The following is a 15,087-nucleotide window of genomic DNA, read 5'->3' on the forward strand; positions in this document are numbered from 1 at the left end:
TGTTCTAGCCTGGAAGGAAGAGGAAGATTCCCTATTGTAAAATGTTGCGGTTTGATGTAGTAGTAATTTCTTCCAAAGATTACAAGTTGTTTCTGGACCTAAATGTCAGGTATAAGTACTTTTAAAAATTCTAGTTGTGTGACATTGTGATGAGACCATGGACAAAAAGCTCCTGAGCTGCATTTTAATAAGCATAGAATCTTTTAAATTTATCATAAATTTATATGTACAGATTTAAAATTTATACCTGGGGACTTTAATATCACACAATTCATGTTCAGATGTCATTGAACATGTAATTGTTTCTACATTTCACATTATGCTGTGCTTTCAGATTGTACTATAAATCTTTTGTGACCGTGACGGTTATTTCGGAATGTTGCTAACGCTGATTTATGCTCATTCATGTTACTTTAATTTGAACATACTATTTCCAAAGCAGTCACTTAATGCAGCTGGTACTTAGGCATGAATATCCCATAAGTTAAAAATTTTTACATTTCAATTACCACGGCTTTACAGGAAGTGGAGTGTTTTCCAGTAGATTAAGTTGTAATCACAAAGGGGCTTTTAGTTGTTTGGGTGATTTTTTTTTTTTTTTTTTTTTTTTTAATATATTAAATCATTTGTATTTGTGGGATGTCTTCTTCCAGTAAGGCATGCATTAACAGGTTTGTGTCCATCTTTGAAAGGTGAAGAACCCATCAAGATAATATGAAAAACCAGGAAGGTGTTGGTTCAGTATGTTACCCACATCACCAAATGACTTATGGTTTTCAAACCTTATTTTCTTCTGAATGTATTTTGATCATTTTCCTGAAAGGAGTTGTGAATTCCCTGCGCAGTGAATGAAGTTTTGTTTTAACCTATTAACAATAACTCAGCATGAACATGTTACACCTTGGATGTTCTTTTGAGAAAGCAGGCTGCTGGTTTATTTCTGGCATTTAAGTATTACCAAAGTTAATTTTTCCCCTGACAAAGAAATATATAACTAAAATGTTTAAACTTGTTTTAGGCTGCAATTCATGGATCTCGTTTTAAAGGACAAGAGTTAAAGTTGGCATGGAACAAACCTGTTGCTAGTATGTCAGCTGTTGAAACAGAAGAAGCTGAACCTGAAGAAGAAGAAGTAAGCTTGCTTTTTCTTTTTTTCTTTCATTTTTTTAAGATAAAATACTGTAGCATTTTCAATATAAAAAGATCTGTTGATTCATACTTCTGTTTTTGAATCTAACTCATGTTTTGGATTAAGAAAGTGGATTTATCTACAAATACATCTTGTTTCCTAAGCTGTTGAAAGTCCAGATACTTTACTTTTCCTTGCAGAAATGTTTCATTTCTTACACACCAAAAAACTCTAGAGGATATACCTAGAAAATTGAAGGGGTGGGTTTGAATTTGCATGAGAGAGATTGAGGATTTTTTCCAAAATATGAGTTTTTGTATAATCTAGGCATTTATTTCTTAGAGAATCAAATTTCAGAATCTAATTTTCCTTTATAGAGAGAGATGGCTTGGAGGATACAGGTGAAGGAATATTTCCTAACTTCATTCTGGCATCTAAAGTACAGCTGCTGAGTGTTAGTCTTCATCACGGTGCATGAAAGATATTAAAGCCTTGTCTGAATAACCTTAATTGGATAATGCAGGAGTAGTGGGGCAGCATTTCTTGAGGCATTTAACTCATTACGCTCAAAATACCGATGTTTGTGAATTCTGGAAAAACAAATGTCACTTGGGGAAAAAGCCAAGTAATCTACTTCAGCTCAGGAAGTGCAAGTTGAACAAGTGCACAGTGAGATGGATTGAGAACTGGCTGGATGGCAGAGCTCAGAGGGTTGTGATCAACGGTGCAGAGTCTGTAGTGGGGTTCCCCAGGGTCCAGTCCTGTTCATCCTGTTCATCAGTGACCTGGATGAAGAGACTAAGTGCACCCTCGGCAAGTTTGCAGATGATACCAAACTGAGGGGAAGGGCTGCCACACCAGAAGGTGACACCTGGACAGGCTGGAGGACTGGGCAGAGAAGAACCTGATGAAGTTCAACAAGGGCAAGTGCAAGGTCCTGCACCTGGGGCAGAATAGCCCCAGGCACCAGTGTAGGCTAGGGGTTGACAGGCTGGAAAGCAGCTTGGTGAAGAAGGACCTGGGAGTTCTGGTCGACAACATGTTGACCATGAGTCAACAATGTGCCCTTGTGACCAAGAAGGCCAGTGGTATCCTGGAGTGAGGCCGCATCTGGAGTACTGCGTCCAGTTCTGGGCTCCCCAGTTTAAGAAGTATAAGGAATTACTGGAGGGAATCCAGCAGCAGACTACAAAGATGGTTAGGGGTGTGGAGTGTCTTTCTTATGAGGAGAGGCTGAGAGAGCTGGGTCTGTTCAGCCTTGAGAAGACTGAGAGGGGATCTCATCAACGCTTATAAATATCTCAAGGGAGGATGATAAGAGGATGCCGTCAGTTAACTGTGTATACATAATTGCCATAGAATAGCTGAAGTACACCTTGACTTACTCGGTGATAGCATTTTGTCTGTATATTTTTCCTGTATTTTGGCAGGTCTACCATAGTAGCAGCTTCACAGGGTTGTTTTGATATAACCAAAATCGGTTATTCTTTTTACACTTCGTTGTATTCACTTTCTGTATTTGGGTTTTTTTCTGAAGAAAGCCAGTTTGCCTATTCACTTTCTGTCTCCAAAAATGCTAACTTCTTTTTATCATGTCAGCCAAAAACAGGTAGGCTACCTCCACTACTATGTATTCATATTAGGCATTTGTGCATTCTGACTTTACTAAGTATCATTTCTCTTGTATACGCAAACCTCAAGCACTGTCAGACAGTAGTGAGCTGTGAGTGAACAAGAGGCTACACTAGGGAATCTTCAGAGCATAAATCGATGGACTCATCTAAAACTCTCCAGACTTTCAGAACTTAAGTAAAAAGGGGAAGTAACTTTATTTTTGATATTAAGGAATAACTTCCTTACTGGAAGGTTTACTTTTATTGTAGATATTTGGTTTTAGTGACCATTTATTTTTCTAACCCTTTTCTTGAGATCTGATTTTATTTTTAATTTAACTGTTTGTCCCTGGACTGTTTCTGCAGTTGTTCCTCAGCAAATTATTCTTGTGGAAATGCATAGGATTTTATCTTGGATCAAAAATTCTGGTTGTTCATTGCTTTTATGTGCTTGCCGAAATCTTTGCAATACCAAATGTGTAATACAAAAATACTAGTTTACCTGTATTTTTGTTAATAGTATTGCTGGATTCTTACTTGGCCCAGTGTTTACAGATTTTTTTTTTTTTTTAATTTAACATGATTGATGTACTTACCTCTGACCTTTTCCCATTTTCAAAACAAGCCAAATATATGTCTCTCTCCTATCTTCTTTCTGTAATGAGATTGGATTTTATTTGAATTTTCTACAACTGAATTAGTCCTAAACTTCAATAGAATTATTTACATGGGGAATTTTATTCCATAATCCTTAGGAAATTTTGCATTTAAAGGTCATTCTTTCTGTGAGCTTTGTACTGCTTCTAGCATTTGGTTAAGTTAGTATTTGAAGTATAATGTTATGATCCCTAGGTCTCATATGGATGAGTTCAAGAGTTTGTGTTCATGCGCTGAAGTTCAACCAATTGCATAAAATAATTTTTACATAGTTTTATTGTTCAACATTTGGTACTTATGGAGGATTAGATTGGGGGTGGGATAAATTCCTACAGTAAGTGGTCTGAATTTCATATATTCTTTTTACATGTATAATGTCTTGAGTTTCTGTAAGCCTACAATTCATCATGGTGCGTATTTAAGTTCTTTTCATGGTATCTATTGTAAATATAAAGTTTCCTTCATTTTTACACATCTGCCATTTTAGTTCAGCTAAGGAATGCTGTGCCAAAGAGGGATACCAGACTTTAGAATTGAGTGAAACTAAATACCTTTGTGTTTGGGGCAGGAGAGGGAGAAAAAAGGGAGATAGGTCAATTCAGCAGAGTGACATTTTTAATAATGAGATAGGGCTCCTAGTACGTTTATGAAAAAATGAGGACTTGAATGCTATAGAAAATCCCTGGTGAGTAGCCACTTAATTATGAAAGCACTTGATCTCCCTAGATGCCTTAATGTTCTACACCTGGGTGCCTAATAAAAGAGTTGGCTCTACTGAGTCAACAACAGATGCTTAGGAAGAGTAGAAGATGTATAAGTAGAGAAACTTTTAATCTTCAGCAGTTTATAGTTCAGGGACCTGTTGAGTCAGAGGTATGGGAACTTTGTAGTTGAAAGCACTCCATAGATGTTTATTTTATGAATTTGTCTGGTTTCTTTGAATCTGAATAGCGTCTATAATGTCCTGCAACAGAGAATGCTACTGTTAAACTATGTCTAGCAGGGATAAGTAACTTTATATTGGACCTGCCACCTGCATGTTTAATTTTTATGTTCTCCTGCTTTTGCATCGAAAAAACCAACCATCATTCCCTCTTCACTTTCTCTGGGACACTTACTATATATGGACTACTGTCATACTTCCCTTCAGTTACTTTCTCTTCAGGCCGGAGAATCCAAGTCCGTATAGTTGTTCCCCAAATGGAAGTTGTTCTGGGCTTTTTCATCATCCCTCCTGCCAGTTTGCCTTGTGCACCTTGAAGTTCTCCATTGTGCGCTGCCCAGGACTCCTCCTTTTTGACAGCACTGACATATTTTAGCCTGCTGGACATCTTAGACACCAGGGGAAGAGGCTGAGTCCTTGAAAAGCTTCTGTGGTTTAGTCTGGCTTAGAGTACCCAAGCATACATTGACAGACAGGTCAGGTGTTGACAGAGCTGCTTTTTAAAATGCACTTTCCATAGGCAGAAGTAATTAAGATAGTTTCTCCCTCTTGTAAAACAGCCTACTGGAAAGAGAGAAGGCTTAGTTCTAGGCTTTCTTCAGCCTGGAACCTCATATCTCACCAGCAGGCTCCCTTACTTCACTAATCAACCTTCACACCTCCTGTAGAATGTAGAAATTCTGTAGAAAACAACCCCCTTACAATTACTGGGACAAGAAGAACAAGCCATGACTGTTACTGAAAGGCTGGAAGACTTTGCTGGGGAGAGACTTCCTTGTGTTGCGGTCCTTTCAATTTAACTAATGCAGAAATTGCTGTGATAGGTGCAATCATCAAAAAAGTTCTGAGGCAGGGGATAGTTTATCTATACCCCCATGTTTATATGTAGACAAAAGTTAAAACAACTCACTGTTTATCTTTTTTTTTTTTTTTTTTTTTTTTTAACTTTACCTCTCTGAAGCCTGTAACTGTCGCCCTTAAATGTTCAGGGTTTTGTGAAGTGTACTGAGTTACTATGTTGTTACTGAAAGCAATTGAAAATACAGAATTATATTTTGTCTGAATTTCTGTAAATAGCTGTCTCCCTGTCCCAGTCTTTTAGATCTTGATATTGGTTTTAAGCTTGATTAAGCTGTCAAAATCAAAATTTGTCAGATTCAGCCTTTTCGATACTGTGGCACAGGTATATTAAACTCTTGAATGAAAACAGGCATAGTAATTCTCAATGTGGAAAAACTGGCATTAATTTTCAGAGTAGCATCTTAAGTTTCATGGGAACATTGCAGCTTGGTCATGAATGATATGCTGAAGAATCAGAACAGCTATTTTAGTATGAGGTGCAAATGTCCTGGTCATTTTGAAGTCCACAGAAAAGAAAAGGTTTCATTTGCCATTTGTTAATATATGTATATAATACATACACACACAGCTTTTTTGAAAGCATTACTGTTTACCTATTAAAAATATATTTGTTCTTTATTAAATCACAAGGATCAGAGATCTGTGTTTTGCCTTTTGATCTTTAGCATTTTCTGACATGAGTATCATGTTTTGTTCTTGAAGTTTCAGGAGGAATCTTTGGTGGATGACTCGCTGCTTCAGGATGATGATGAAGAGGAGGAAGATAATGAATCTCGTTCATGGAGAAGATGATTCAACCAACTGATCAGTGACAGTGCTTGAACTGCACTTGTGTTGCATTAGTATTACCTAATGTACTTCTGCATCTTTGTATTTGTTTTGTGATGAAGTTGGATTCGGATATAGACTAAAAAGCAGCTGGTCGGTTATACATTTTGAGAGATTAATGTTTGAGTTACATTTCAGTAAATGATTGCTAAAGACATCATACTAGGAACATATGCAATGTTTTTATTACATAGTTCTACAGAAAGTTACAGAATTCTTTGGGTTCTTTGTAATTTACCGAATTGGTCAAACACAAATGACCAAAAGTTGTTATAACATAGAGAATTTTTGTTCTATTCCAGATACGGAATGAAAATTTGCATTTAAAATCTTTGTGAATGTTTTCAGAAATGAATAGATAACAGTACTAAACTGAAGTCTCTCAAGTTATGTATTCAAAATATTGCATAGTAGTATGCTTAGGCTTTACTATGTACTAGCCTTTTGTTGGATTTGTGTACGTATTTTACCTATGGGTTTTAATGATAAAGTGTATGACTGCTTTGCATATAAGTCCTTATGACTTTAAGATGTTAAAAAATAAAGAAATGGAATGGTCTTCAAAAAAGAAAAAAAAAAAAAAAGAAAAAAAAAGCAATAACCAAAAGGCAAAGGCAATGGTCCTTTGTAATGGAAAAAAAAAAAAAAAAAAAAAAAAAAGAAAAAAAAAAAAAGGAAAAAAGACCGTTCCAAATGGCAAACCCCACCCCCATATTCACAAAAGGAGCTCTAATCACTATCACTTATACTAAAATGTTATTTAATATAAAAACATCTCAATAATATTTCGTTTACGTTAACACACAGGTGTACTCTGTTACATAAAAGCTTTTGGATGGCTTTTGAATTTTAAACTAATTTAAGTCAAATGGTAAATAGTAGGATAATATTCCAACAATAAGGGATTTATTCTGTATTCCTGCACTGTGCAACTGTAGAAGAAAATTTGATCCCACAAAAATATATGCAGTACTGAAAAGTAATTTAGAAAAATACACAAGGTGAAATAGAATATTTGGTAGATATTATTCTAAAAACTTCTAACTACCCACACATGCATCTTTTTTTATTCCTATCTTTCTATTATTACATTTTTCTATTTCAAAAGTAGCAAGTTCAAACTATAGCGTATGTTCATCATTTAAAAATGGGTGTACATGAAGTGTTGCTAGATTTCCTGTTCCACAGAAGTACTTTAATTGGCTCTTTCTAACAGGGCATTCTGTTACGTGAGGTCTGAAGTTTCTCTTAGGAAGAGGAACAGCCTGGTCCTTCGCAGTAAAAGACCTCTCTCACCAGAAAGATGCAAGACATAATACTTCAGTTGTCAGTGTATTTTCTTTAGTCTGTGGTTTTGGGGTTTTTTTTGAGGGGGAGGTGAGGGAGAACTTCTATAAGTCATGTCCCTGCCCTTTCTTGAAAAAAAAGAATTACAAAGTAGGAATGGAAGAAAGTAGAAATAATAGTAGTAATAGTATTCCAGAGAAAAGAGCTCCAGCTGTAGGATTTTTGTTCTGTGCTCTTCAGTTATTTGAGGGGTTTTGGGGACCTAGATCCTGTTTGGGGTGTTTTTTTACTTTTTGTTTTTCCCTATATCCCTGTGCATATGCATATCTTGTTGCAAAAATATGCACTTAAAATTTTTGTATAGTCTTAGTTTCATATTGAAATTTCACAATTGACTGCCATGCTTGTTACAGTAAGTTCTAAATCTTGCCATAAGGAATTGTGTTTGGGAAATGTATTTCCTTTCACACTAAATTTCAGGCAAAATAAAATGTTTTAAGAACCTTTTTATTTAATGCTCTGAATGAGCTGTTTCTAGTTCACTGAATTAAATACAAGCTTTCCTACTTTTCTTTTTTAATAATGTAGTACATCTGAAGGGTGCCAGATTGACAGTCTGGGAGGTGGAAGTTTTCTTTGTGTTGTCTTACAGAACAGGTACAGCACAAGAACAGGCTGCGGATGCTGCCTCCGGGTGGTCGCGTGGCATCCTGTGTCTGGTGCTCTAACCTGCCTTGTCACTGCGGTCAATCAACACAAGCTAATGACAACTATTAGTGTGTTCTTTCCATGATCACTTCTTACGAATCATCTGAAATCGCTGTATCGTGTAATTTAAAAATTGGTATTGCAAGTTTTCCTGCTTGTATTGATTTCAGCCTGGTAATGCATCCGTGCAAGATTCATTTATTAAGAAGTGTTTGCACTGTGGACTACCTGTAGGAGGAAGAAATCCTTTAAAATTCTTTTTACCACCTTCCTCCCCAAACTTCCATCAATGAAAGCTGTTGAGGGGAATTCTTACTGGTGTGTATTTTATTTCCTGCTGTTACCTTGTGACACTCTGAATGACTAAAAACCACCTGGATCAGAATGGCTTTGTTTACTCTCACTTTAAAGAAACAAACTCAAATGCTTGTTTCAGTCAAAACTAATCTGTGATTGTGTGCCATTCAGCATAAGAGAACAGTGTCCCAGGTGCACTTAAATGGATTCTGTACGTATTTCTGTCATTATCAAATGACTTCCTTGATTTGATCGCTTCTTGGCTTGCTCTATCCTTGTATTCCTTATCTAGCTCTGCTCTCCCTTTTTTTATTGCTACCTGATCCAACTCTTTTCATTTCAGTTCAGTCAGATCCTTATTAGCGTCGCCTTCAGTGAAACCTCTTGTCACCTGGAGCAGCATCCTTCCTTGTTTGAATCTGCAAACCAAGCATCCTGCTGACTTGCATTCCCTCTTTACTTGGTTCATCCTTCTGAATACATTCCCAAGTATTCCTCCACTGCGATTAGCTAAATAATTGTATTTTTTTAACAGTTCTGCAAATGGATTTTTCTAGTCTGAAACACCAAGAGTGGGGTTACCTTGGTTTTCCCTGGACAGCTTAAAAAGGTAAACATTTAAGCAGGTATTTTCTTTTCCAGCTAGATGCTAAAGGGCTTGAGTAAGATGTGATCTTACATGGAGTTCAATAACAATATTGTAGTAAACCACATTTATTTGAACTACAAAAAAATTCAAGTAATGTGAGTCAGAAATTGAGACTATATTAGAGTCTGTCTACAAAATAGTAAAGTAACAAGAACACCTCTTTGAAGCATTACTTATGGCCCAGGCTATTTGTATTTTTTCTTCTCTTAAAACTCACTTATTTCAAATCAGGAAATTCATAGGTGAACACAAGTTATTTATTAGTGAAACACGGAGTTACAGGATTTATTTTGCAACAAAGTCTAAGCAGGTCTATTTCCTAAATAGAAAAACCACCCATTGAAAAGTATTTATATAACTTCAGAAGTTTAAATTAGGTTTCTGTTCTAAACCACACTCTGAAAACAGTCTTTATTCCTTAGCTAGAAAAGCAGTCAAAACTACTGTCCAGGTAACTTAGGTATCTGAGAAAAGTGTAGCATGATTGTACCTAATTTAAAACATCTAATTTTGTTGTTGACTACTCTCCTACTCTGGAGAGGTCCCCAAACTGTTTAACCTTACTATTGTCAGCTCTTGGATAACTTCTAATAACTGTACATTTATTTGAGATATTTTGTGGTGGAATGGATAATTTGTCAGTTGTCTCATGAGCATAAAAAAGCACAAAAAGACGCACAAGAATTTGGCTTGGCTCGAAGAAGTGATTTTGGATGTTCCCTGTATTTTTTTTACTAATCTGTGAGCTAGTATATCTCACCAAAAATAAATGGGGAGGGACAGGGGATTTTTTTTTCTTCACCAGTTACACACTACCGTTGTACCAATACACAAAGTGACTTTAAGGGGCTAGAATAGGTCTTCAAGGAAGTACCTCATTTGCTGTAATTCAACCTTGTTTTAACGTTGCAAGTAAAAACGATACAGTCAGATTCAATCCTGTATCACTTACCTTTTCTTATAATTAGCAAATTAAGTTGCAATTAAGAGTAGAACAACTGGAACAATAGCAGGAATTAAGAGGGGTTTGTAGGGGGAAAAGTGCGAAACGGAGCAATTTTGATTATTCTTTGTCATCCTATTCTGAGTGGAGCTGTTTCTTACTGTGCTGTATAGCACTCGATTACTTTCAAGTCAGATAAAGTAGAAGTTTTCAATTGAAATTTAAAAAAAATAATTCTTTTTCAGTTGAGCCAATATTGTTGTAAACTGATCCATGGTGAAAAAGAACTCTTAGTTTTTGTGGACTCATGTAGACCTTCATAAACATGTTAGTGTGCTTGTCACACAATTGTCCAAATACTGTAGTTTTCTAAAATAATTAATTTTCATTTTATAATATGTGTTTGCGTGTTTTATTCTGAGCTGTGTTTTAAATATGTAGACATCAAAAATACTTGCAACAAAAATAGACTTTAGTGATTTCAGTCTTTTATTTGAATTCTCTTTAGATCTAATTGGAATGCTAATAAGAAGGATTTCAAGAACATAACTGCACAAGAAATTTTTTTTTTTTTCCTAATGGATCATTATTTGTAAAATCTTTATGTATTAACAGCTTATCTGAATGTTGGTGCTTTATTCTTTGTCCATGTGAGTGTAAATTATTATTTTTTTTTTCTTCTTACATTAGGCTTGTAATCCTGAGACCAGTCGATGTCTTTGAAAATCATCTCATCTGACCCTGTGGTATTTTATAATAATTTTGATGTTACAGTTTGACTTACTGAATTCCAAGATCCTTCCTGCTGCGTTAGCACAACAGAATAATTCAGTTTCTCACCTTTCTTTGGCCAAGACTAGAATACCACATTCAGCAAATCTGTCCGTGCTAGTTGATGAGCTGGATTTTAGTATTTCCCTGTCAGCAACTGAGAGAAAAAAATTTTGAGGCATGTACTCTTCAAAATCCATTTTTCTGAGAAACATCTGCAGGACATGTATTTTTTTTCATTTTGACCTTTTGAATGCAGAGAGGATAAAATTGTCTTCTCTTTTTATGCTGTTTTACTCTTCTGTGTTGAAGTTCCACATAAGATTTTTGCGTGGTAATTTAATGGGCAGATATTTTCTTTAAAAAGTCAGAGCTTTTTATATCATCTAGCATATACTTTTCTTTTAAAAGGAAGGAAAAAGACCCCAAACTGGTATTTACAGTTCCTCCTGACAAGTTATGGAGATTATTTGAAATCAGAAATGTTTACAGGCCTCAAAACTTAAACAGTTTAGATGACCATTTATCAGTTGCTAAAGAATGACTTCTACTTCTTAGGCTTAGTGTTCTTTTAAATGCAAAGGAGAAAAGAAACACTAACTTCTCCAAAATGTTTTCTTAATGATCTGCAGCAAGACGGAAAATTTCTCGGCTCTAAGGCATACTAACTCTTCTCTCTATACAATAATTCGCCCTCTAGGGAAATGAGAAAAGTTTCTTAGGTTTTAAAGGTCATAATTTATTCTTCATCTTGCATGGAATTTTGTGCAACAGATAAGTTTGAGCCAAAATGTTTCCTCCTTGTAGAGAAAACAAAAGACTTCACAAAAATGTATGTTGATCTATGCATGTAAAAATCTGTATCTTTTGCCAAAATCATGTGCATGTTGCTAATGCATATATGGTGTAGGTGAGATCTACAGAAGCACAGAAATGCCTTTAAGGTACAAGAACTCTTATTTTCAGAGCTCTGCAGGACTCTGCTGCATAAAAGCTGAGAGAAGTGTCCTTTCCATTAAAGTCCCTTGTTTTAACATGAAGAAATGTTCTTCCTTGCATTTGCAGACTGTGTTTTCTCTACTTAAAAAACCAGCCAGTTCTGATTTTGTGAATTTTTTTCAGATGCAGCCCTGTATTTTCTCTTTTGAATGCTAGAGGGCACTATGGCTACGTAAGTGAAACACAATAACTGGAAGTAATTTGGTCCCATTTCAACACTTCTGTGATATTTTTCCTGTTTCAGTTCTCATACTAATATTTGCATTTCTTGCAGAAACCTGTATATATCTCTACCGTGTCAGCAGAAATTCTATTTGTGTGAACTGACACAAAGTATCTCTCTTTGGATTTAGGTACCAATGATAAAACATGACTCCAGGTGTTTCAATCTGAATAAAATAGAAGAACTGTGTTGCAAGAGGCATATATCCATCTCCTGTTCTGGGAGCTGAATTAGTTTTTGATGGATTCGAGTTGAAGTTACAGAAAACTTTGGGTAGCTACATCCTGTTTCTCAAAGCTTTTCATTAAAATTAATATTTTAAGCATGTCATTTATGCTGTAGAATAAGGAGATATTCAGTGAAATGTAAAGCTAAAACATTGCTGGAAGGGGGAGGGGGGCAGAAATGGGGGCAGAAATGGCAGATGATATTACGTTTTTATATAAACCACAAAATAAATCACTAGCCTAACATGGTGTGAAGAAATTTCCCTACTGTAACCAGTTATCTTCGCTTTATGGTAGACTCATGTTAAATATATCAACGAATTACTGCTGTGGCTCTACCAGCTGGTGCAGTGTAACTACATGAAACAATTTTTCAACCCCGATATGGAATCCTTGCTTATCTTCATACCTCTGATGTGCTGCCTGTTACTGTCTTGCCCGAGTGCATCGGGAAGCTGCTGGTAGCCCATGGGTCCCTCCACTTGGAACTCTGAACGTGCAGCGTCCATGCACACAAATCACGTTTAGGCCAACGACATGCAGGATGCACATGGCTTGTTCTGCGTTGTTTTCTTTTTGGTCAGTAGCGTAATATCAGAAAGCGCTGAGGTATCATAAATTTTTTACCTAACCCACAAATTCAGGTATATGGAGATCATTATATACTCTGTGTTTTCTTGCAAGACGGCAGCTGTATCGTCACCTGTGGACAGACATTGTAAAATGCTGAAGAACTTCCAACCAGTCAGTATTTTTGAGTTCACTTAAAGATGCAAACCTTACTTGGCAGAAGTGATTGTGAGAATTTCTCGTTGAAAATAATTCTTTGGGTTTTTTTTAATCACAATTTTCTGTTTGTATTCAGATCTGATAGATGATTGACATTTACGCAGTGCTGCTCTCAGAGAGGTATTAGATAACGTTTAAAGTTATATATCCCCCATGTGCTCTTTCTACCAGTTTGGTAGCAAATAAAAGAGACATACTATCTTCATATATGTTTTGATACAATTTTAATGTTAGTTTTCCATCTACATTCTCCATGGTAATACTTTACCTTAGAAAACAGAAAAATGGTAGGATACTATTTATTTTTACAGTCTTAACCTTTCTCATTGCTGCTGTTTTCAAAACTCTCCCATACATCCTTCATGTATATAAGACAAAAAAGTTGTGTAAGGTTAAATAGAATTGCAAGTTTTATCAAGAACACAAAACAGAAATACCCAGTAAGCAGAAAGTGAACAGGTTTAGAAAATTTTGCTGCAGTGTAGAGTTGTGCAGTACAAGTGTTCACAAAGGTAGATTTTCTATACCAGAGTAATTGAAATCTTGTCCGTCTTTCAAACAAATTCTTACAATGAAGGGAAATGTTACCTGCTCATATCTGAAAACTTTGCTTTATTGCATTATTCCAGCAATTGAATAGACCTGAATGTGGAACCATAACTGCTTATCTACTGGAACACCTTTTAAATGGGTTAATCTTTGTATGGAGAGAATAGAAGAACTTCTTTCACAGCTATATCCAGGAGTAATTATTCAGTGTCTTTTGGGGGAAAAAAAAAATCTGTCTACTTTTAAAATATTAAGTTAACAACTGGTGAATATTTGCTTCCAATATTCAAGGATCTGAACACTGGGAGTCAGACAAGCTACTTCTGTTGGATTTTTTTCTGATGTAGTAAATTTCATCAGCTAGTTTTCAAAACTACCTTATGGAATTGGAGAAAGGCATTTTCTGATTTTAGAGTTTGGAATTCTTTGTTCCCAGAAGCAAAATCCTGTACATAGTGTATTTAGATGTATTATTGTGATGTACCCAGATTTATGCGTGGGAGTATTCTGTTACTGAAAAATGTGAGATTACAGAGCAAAGAGCAATAGCTGGAGCCTTCATGGTGGATGAAGCTGAGAGACGGTTAACAAACAAAGTTCTGGTCAGCAGACTTACTGCCTGACTTGAATTACAAAATACTTTTTCTGTTAAAAATTATGTAAGGATATTTGTGGTATAGCACAATGAAACTGAGCACTTTTTTCTGTCAAGAAACAGTGAAAAATTAAGGAACATAAGTCACCATTAGACCCTGTTAACTTTTAATAGGTTAATGCTGTCTGGTTTTGCAATTTTGTATTGGTGAACTTACCATAATATTATTTGTATGTCTTCACTAAATTTATGTTTTGATAACTTTATATTAAAATAATTTAAAATTTATTAGCTTCTTCTGTTTCTGTGTTGAAGTATCTCTAAATGTCCTTTCAAGTGCGTTTAAAGTAAGTGCTATTTCTTTTCCACCCTCATTTATTGCAATGCTTCCTGTACTGAAAATAGTGATGTGTTTGCTCTTGTACTGGCTCTCCTCTGCAGATTTACTATATATTGAATTTTTTTAAGACAGCTTGCCAGGAAAATGCTGAAGAAATAGTTTCGTATTAGGGGAATAAATTATAGGAACCGGAATGTGAAATAATAAAAAAATTCACCAGTAACATTCACTACACTGCATTTTTGAAGATGGCAGTGTATCACGCTACAATACTATCTGTAGATAAGCTTTTGTTAAACTTTTAAAGTAATTTGAATAGGTAATTACTAGTATTTTAGTAGTCCAAAGCACGATTGATGGCAGCTTGATTGGCTGTAGCAGTTACTAAAGTTCACATTTTATGACCTCCTTAAAAATATTAATTTAGAAGCTTATGAATTTCTCTCTGGAGTCACCCTGAATTAACAAATACTGAGCTAGCTTTTAGCTTTTGAATATTTTTCTTAAATAATTTCTGCCTACTACTCAACTTTATAGTGTTTTTCAAGAACTCATTTTCTAGATAAAGCAGGAGTAACTCTTTCATGGCCAGGGCTAAGTTGCACAAAATGCTTGGGGTTTTTTTTTATTATTATTATTTTTTATACGAATATATGACAGCATTAAAGATTACCTTGGC

At 35.5% G+C, this 15,087-nt stretch overlaps 1 protein-coding gene across 5 annotated transcripts in view; it reads left to right on the plus strand.

Moving 5' to 3' along the window:
• RBM26 (RNA binding motif protein 26) overlaps positions 1 to 6,627 on the plus strand; it is a 57,584-nt gene extending 50,957 nt beyond the window's left edge. For 3 of the 5 annotated variants that reach the window (XM_065638242.1, XM_065638274.1, XM_065638258.1), the window contains 2 exons: positions 1,019 to 1,132; positions 5,906 to 6,627. In XM_065638242.1, the coding sequence (XP_065494314.1) occupies positions 1,019 to 1,132; positions 5,906 to 5,995 (204 nt within the window). In that variant the 3' untranslated portion in view covers positions 5,996 to 6,627. The remainder of the gene's footprint in view (positions 1 to 1,018; positions 1,133 to 5,905) is intronic. The other 2 variants (XM_065638267.1, XM_065638250.1) reach the window with 1 other exon arrangement.
• Positions 6,628 to 15,087: the final 8,460 nt, after the last annotated feature.

The sequence above is a fragment of the Caloenas nicobarica genome, chromosome 1, assembly GCF_036013445.1.
Source record: "Caloenas nicobarica isolate bCalNic1 chromosome 1, bCalNic1.hap1, whole genome shotgun sequence".
In the NCBI taxonomy this organism is placed as follows: domain Eukaryota; kingdom Metazoa; phylum Chordata; class Aves; order Columbiformes; family Columbidae; genus Caloenas; species Caloenas nicobarica.